At 41.2% G+C, this 7,195-nt stretch overlaps 1 protein-coding gene across 1 annotated transcript in view; it reads right to left on the reverse strand.

The window, feature by feature from the left end:
- The window catches only part of Rbm6 (RNA binding motif protein 6), a 76,479-nt gene that overhangs the window by 20,766 nt on the left and 48,518 nt on the right, over positions 1-7,195 (reverse strand). Inside the window, exon 5 of the mRNA XM_031345730.1 lies at positions 4,476-4,550. Within this exon, the coding sequence (XP_031201590.1) occupies positions 4,476-4,550 (75 nt within the window). The remainder of the gene's footprint in view (positions 1-4,475; positions 4,551-7,195) is intronic.

The raw sequence follows: 7,195 nt of genomic DNA on the forward strand, positions 1-7,195 counted from the left end.
CACTCTGTAGACCAGGCTGGCCTTGAACTCAGAAATACACCTGCCTCTGCCTCCCAAGTGCTGGGATTCAAGACATGTACCACCACTGCCCAGCCTGGCATAACATTTTTAAGGTTCATCTAAGTTGTAGCATGTATTAGTTTTTTTACCAAGTGATATTTTAAAACAATTTATTCCAGGCAGTGGTGGTGCACAACTTTGATCCCAGTAATTGTGAGGTAGAGACATGCAGATCTCTGCAAGTTTGAGGCCAGCCTGATCTGCAGAGTGAGCTCCAGGACAGTTCAAAGCTACACAGGAAAATTAAACCAAACCAAACCAAAGCAAACCTATCAAACTAATAAAAAGCCACCCCCTACCCCCAATTCCAACAATCATGGTCCCGACTTTAAGGATGAACTTAAAAATTTAAACAAAGTTAGAGAATCTAAAATAAATAGATAAATCTCGAGTATATATACACTCATTTTTGTTTTGATTTTTTTTGGGACAGGGTTTGTTTCTCTGTATAGCCCTGGCTGTTCTGGAACTCAGAGATCAATCTGCCTCTGCCTCCTGAGTGCTGAATTAAAGGTGTGCACCCCTGCCCCCCCGACCCTAGTGATAAATGGACTTCTGATAAGACTTCAAAATGATTCAGTGGAACAGTTTCTTCAAATGGGATATTAAGAATTGAAAATGCCATATGCCAAACACCAAAGCTGCATCCTTAACATCATAAAACACAAGATGAACAGAGACTAATTATTTCTTTGTGGTGTTGTCCCCAGCACCACAACATAATCAAAACACTGCAATAGATCAAACACCTAAATATGCCAGGTGTAGTAACACACATCTGTATTCCCAGTATTTGGGAGGCTGAGACAGATTGGACCATATAAGACTCCACCTTTTTCTGTTGTTGGTGGTGGGTTTTGTTTTGTTTTTGAGACAGGGTCTTATGTAGCCCTGGCTGTCGGAGAGCTTACTATGTAGACCGGGTTGGCCTCTACCTCACAGAGATCCACCTTCCTCCACCTCCCAAGTGCTAGGATTAAATATGTAAACTGTTACCACACAGTGAGACTCAATAGCAGAAGTCAAGTCTAATGTTTTCTCGCCAGCAATTACAGCTCCACCTCTGGGGGGATGAATATTTGCACAATATTGTGAAGGTACTTAATGTGCCTCTGAACTATGTGGGTTTTTTGTTTGTTTTGTTTGATATTTGAGATGGGGTCAAGGTCCAGAATGTTCATGAATTTGTGATCTTCCTGCCTTAGTTTCCTGCTATGGTTTCTTTTCTGTTGCTGTGACAAATACTCAGACAAAAAGCAAAATTGGGGAGAAAAAAAGTGTTTATTTTGCTTACAACTCCAAGTTACACCTCATCATTCCAAGGAAGTCAAGGCATAAACTTAGGGAGCTAGTTACATCATATCCAGTCAAGAACAAAGATAGTAAAAGCAACCTTGCTTGTTCCACACCAGCTGGGTTTCTCTTAGGAAGTTCAAGCCTCCCTGCCAGGTGGTGATGGTGCACACCTTTAATCCCAGCACTCAAGGCAGGGAGATCTCTGAGTTAGAGGTCAGCTTGGTCTACAGGACACACAGGGCTACACAAAGAAACCCTGTCTCAACAAATAACAACAACAACAAACCTTTCTCCTAGGGAATGCTTCAGCCCACAATTGACAGGCCTTCCTAAAGCCTAAGGCAACCCCACAGACATCTCCACAGGCTAGCCTGACCTAGAAAATCCTTTACTAAGACTCTTCCCAAGGCTTGGAGAGAAGGCTGAGCAGTTGAGAACATTGGCTTTTACAGAGGACCCAGATTTGATTCAAAGTACCTACATGGTGGCTCATAATTCTCTGTGACTCCAACTCCAGGGAATCCAATGGAACCTTTTGTCCTCCATGGACATCAAGCACACAAGTCACACACAGATATACACAGGCAAAACAACCACTCACAAAAAAAGGTTTAAAAAAATAGATTTAATAATGGAGATTGGACCCAGGGCATCAACGTGCTAGGTGAGTACTCTACTACTCAACTATATTCCTCCAGCCCTAACACACATGCATATATGCTTTGGTGTGTGTGTGTGCAGTTCAACTTTGAGTGTTACTTCTTTGTATTCTGAGACAAGTCATCTCACTTGCCTGGGCCTAAAAAAGTAGGATGGGTTAGTTGGCTAGGGAGCCCTGGGAAGATGGCTCTTTCTTCTTCCCAGTGCTGATTACAAGTATGTGCCACTATACTTGTGTTTTTCGTTGTTATGGTGGGTCCTAAGGATCAAACTCAGGTCCTCCTGTTTACATAACAGTTCTTCCCTGATTAAGCTATCACTCCAAACCATATATAATTTATTGTATATTTATTCTGTGTGCACACACGTGTGCACAAGCAGAGACTAGAGGATGATATCAGGAGTTTTCTTCTATTATTATCCATCTCATTTTTTGAGAGAGGGTCTCTCATTCAGGCCTGCAGTTCAGTGCTTCACCTATGCTGGTTGCAGGGTAATCTGCAAGTTCCTGGGACCTACTTGTCTCTGTGCACCTCGCCCCATGCTGGAGTTACAGGCAGGTACCGCTGTCCTGGGTACTTTTTTTATTATTATTATGATTTTGGTCAACTTTAGACAAGCTAGAGTCATCTGGGGAGAGGAATCTTTGAGAAAATGTATCTATTAGATTGTTTGTAGACAAATTTCTAGGAATTTCCTTAGTTAGTGACTGATATAGGAGGGTCTAACCTATTGTAGGCAATGAAAAACCTTGGTAGATGTTTCTGAGTTTTACTGTTTAAGAAAGCAAGGTGAGTAAGTCATGGGGAGAAAGCCTGGGCCTAAAAAAGTAGGATGGGTTAGTTGGCTAGGGAGCCCTGGGAAGATGGCTCTTTCTTCTTCCCAGTGCTGCATTCCCAGCACTTCCCAGTAAATAGCATTCCTCTATGGCCTCCGCTTTCGTTTTTGCCTCCAAGTTGCTGACCTGAATTTCAACCTTCACAATGTAATATAGCTGTAGTATAAAATAAAACCTTTTCTCTGTAAGTTATTTTTGGTCATGGTGTTTTACCACAACAATAAAAAGAAAACCGGAAGAACAGCTCTACATGGGTTTTATATGGGAAAGAGGGAAATTGGACAATAAATTTAGGTCTCCTTGCTTTCACAGCATGCGATTTAACCAATGAGTCACCTTTACAGGTACATGTGGGTGTGCGTGCGCGCGCACACACATTTATATATGTGTATGTATCTATAGGTATGTGTATATATAAAATGTATAAATGTGTGTGTATGTGTATGTGTTCATTCTCCGCCCTCTAGGGTCCTCTGTGTCTCCCCAGACAGGGCTCTGAATTATACAAGTCATTTGCTTGAAATTGGACCTCAGTTTCTTGCTTGAATCCATACATCTGTCAAATAATGCTTTACCTCTCTGCTTTTTGCATCAAAAGAGTCAAGAGAAATACATAGAATAAGATTATTGCCTTATTAAATAAAACCAAAGGAAAAGTGCCCACCTAACTGGGTCTTAGAATCTAGTTTCTGACAAAAATGTGTATGTATGTGTATACACACACACACATACACACACACACACACACACACACACATACACACACACCATAAACTTCACAAACTTTTTGTAATGGGGCTGGAGAGATGGCTCAGAGGTTAGGAGCACTGACTGTTTTTCCAGAGGTCCTGAGTTCAAATCCCAGCAAGCACATGGTGGCTCACAACCATCCATAATGAGATCTGACATCCTTTTCTGGTACATCTGAAGACAGCTACAGTGTACTTACATATAATAAATAAATAAATCTTAAAAAAAAAACAAAAACAAAAAAAAAAACTTTAGTAAATAATTTTTTTCTTGTTGTAGTTATTTTTGAAACAGGAACACTGTGTATGCTTGGTTGTCCTGGAACTCATTCTCTAGACCAGCTGGGCTTTGAACTAAGAGATTTGCCTGTCTCTACCCAAGAGCTGCTGGGATTAAAGGCATGTACCACCACACTTACCTTGTAGTTAATTTTAAACTATTAGCAATACAAACTGAAACTGAATTTTCAGTCTCACTGCAATAAGACCTCCAATAAGAGTATGGTTTAGGGCTGGTGAGATGGCTCAGCGGGTAAGAGCACCGACTGCTCTTCCGCAGGTCATGAGTTCAAATCCCAGCAACCACATGGTGGCTCACAACCACCTGTTATGAGATCTGACGCCCTCTTCTGGTGTGTCTGAAGATAGCTACAGTGTACTTACATATAATAAATAAATAATCTAAAAAAAAAAAAAAAAGAGTATGGTTTAAACTTTTCATAGGTAGCATACCTAGAGATATGGATGTGGAATATTAATTTCTTTTCTCTTAAAGACTATTTTATTGAGTACAATGCAAGGAAATAGTGGGCTAGGTGGTATGTAGAATGCCTCTGGAATGCTTATTTCTAAACAGAATTTTTAGTACTTACTCGTTTGCAGTACCAGAAATCTGGACTTGGTACATACTCAAGAGTGACCTCTTTGTCACGGATCATTAGAGTTCCCTGTAAAAAGAAAGACAAAAAAGCCATTAACTATAATCCATAGTAACAGAGACAGGAAGGCACAGATGGCCTTTCCAATCCCCACGCTGAAACATTTTATGAAAAATAAGAATATTCACCAAAACGTGAGATGGCTGTTCGTTTTATGCCACAGACTTGGAATAGTGTGTGTGGCAAAGTGAGATTAAGTTTAGGAAGTGGGTGGGAGAAGGCCAGGGCACTGTCCTTGTGCAGGCTACGCCCAGTTACTTCTCCAGGTCGCGAAGAGCACTCTTCTGAGCAAGCACCCATTCCTCACTCCCACACTAGTAAGCACAGAGGCATAGGTTCTCTCTCAGTTACTTTCTTTTCTGTGGCTAACATGGCTCCTTGGAGAGGTAATAAGCTAGTAACTTCGATGTCTAACATATTGGTTGTACAGCAAAAGTACCAGGAGAAAGAAGTACAACACCAAAGACAGGAAGAAAGGAGGAAGGTGAAAGTTTCACAGCAGATTTATTCTTATAGCAGCAGACTGTGAATGGTCAGGAGCAGCGGCACCTGTGGTGGTGATTGTAGTGGTGACTACAGGACAGCGGCGACAGCATCTCCATTCAGATTAGGAGCCTACAGAGCAAGCTAACCCTAAATCTGAGGAGCAACAGTTGGCAACTAAGCCTCTGGGAAAGCTGGCATAGGACAGGTGGGACAAGGGGTCTCAGCAAACCTCTAGTTATAGCTTCCCTGCCTATTTTGGATAAGTCAAAAATTCTACTTCACATTAAAAAAAAAGTTTTAATAAATATGAGCCAGTCAATTTATTGGAGCAGAGAGGGGAAGGATCTCTGCTTCCTGACAAGGGACCCTCACCCACGCTGGTAATTGAACTAACCGAAGATGCGACTCTGGAACTAGCCCCTGCGCTGTGTTCACTCTCCGCCCTCTAGGGTCCTCTGTGTCTCCTCAGACAGGGCTCTGAATTATACAAGTCATTTCCTTGCAATTGGACCTCAGTTTCTTGCTTGAATCCATACATCTGTCAAATAATGCTTTACCTCTCTGCTTTTTGCATCAAAAGAGTCAAGAGAAATACATAGAATAAGATTATTGTCTTATTAAATAAAACCAAAGGAAAAGTGCCCACCTAACTGGGTCTTAGAATCTAGTTTCTGACAAACTGCTTCAAGTATTGCTCTAAAATCTAAAGAACAATACCAATAAAAATTGCTAACATATACTAAGCATTTACTCAGAGCTTACCAGAAACTGGTAAGTGTGGTATATTACTTAGTCCCCTAAATGATCCCATGAAGCAACACTTTTACTTTACAGATAAGGAGCCATGTTCAGAGAGGCTGGATGACCAGCTGCTGAATGTCAACACAAAACTTATTTAGGACTACAGAGAAGGTCCTCTTGGCTCTTTTATTCACCAACTTGTGCTTGGTATTAGGAACAAGGAATCTCCCCCCGGAGCCAGTCAGGAAAGAGATTTGTATGAAGCGAGAGTCAGGGTTATACTTTTCTGTTAAGCTTTATCCATGTAGGAAAACTGGTCAATGCAACACCTTTCCAAATCAGAAGATAGTGTATCTCAGCGCATCTCATTTGGAAGATCATGGGTTCTCCCAAAACTCAGGAGTTAGCAGAAGGAGGGTTATTAGTTCAAAACCAGCCTGGTCTACATAGCAAATTTCAGGCCAGCCAAGGTTACACAGGAAAACCCTGTTTCTAATAAGTGAAAAAACAAACAAACAAACAAACATACAAACAACCCAGGCTAGTAAGATAAGCTGAGTGCATAAGGTGCTTACCAAACACCTGACAAACTGAGTTCAATCCACAGCATCCATATAGTAGGAGAGGACTGATTCCTGCAAGTTGTTCTCTAACTTCTACATGCAAACCATGGCACACTTATCCACTGATATATCCTCTCTTAAATAAAGGTTAAAAAAAAATGCTAAAACAATGTGGATTCTGGAGTAGGTTCCTTAAATTTGAATCTTGCTTCTACTCCATGGCCTTCAGAAAGGTTCTCATCTTCCATAAAGTGAGATTAACAATTCTCTTTCTTTCTTTTGTTTTGGTTATTTTTTTAAATGTATTTATTTATTTATTTCATGTATATGGGTATACTGTCACTATCTTCAGACACACCAGAAGAGGGCGTCAGATCTCTTTACGGATGGTTGTGAGCCACAGTGTAGTTGCTGGGATTTGAACTCAGGACCTTTGGAAGAGCAGTCAGTGCTCTTATCCGCTAAGCCATCTCTCCAGCCCCCTTGTTTTGGTTCTTTTTCAAGACAGGGTTCCTCTGTGTAGTTCTGGCTGTCTTGAAACTTGCTCTGTAGATCATGCTAGCCTAGAACTCACAGAGATCCATCCATCCACCTGCCTCTGCCTCCCAAGTGCTGGGATTAAAGGCGTGCACCACCACCGCCCAGCTGAGATTAACAATTTTTAACAGATAAAATGATTGTAAAGAGCATGTTTATTAGTCCATGTAAAAATCTTATTACAGATCATAAAGTGAGGGCTTAAATAAATGTTGAGTACTTAGAGCCTTAAATGCTCATACAGGACTAGTATCGGTAGTTAAAACTAGCTGGAGTTGCTGGGTAGTGGTGGTGCACGCCTTTAATCCCAGCACTTGGGAGGCAGAG

The sequence above is a fragment of the Mastomys coucha genome, unplaced genomic scaffold (assembly GCF_008632895.1).
Source record: "Mastomys coucha isolate ucsf_1 unplaced genomic scaffold, UCSF_Mcou_1 pScaffold23, whole genome shotgun sequence".
Taxonomy (NCBI): domain Eukaryota; kingdom Metazoa; phylum Chordata; class Mammalia; order Rodentia; family Muridae; genus Mastomys; species Mastomys coucha.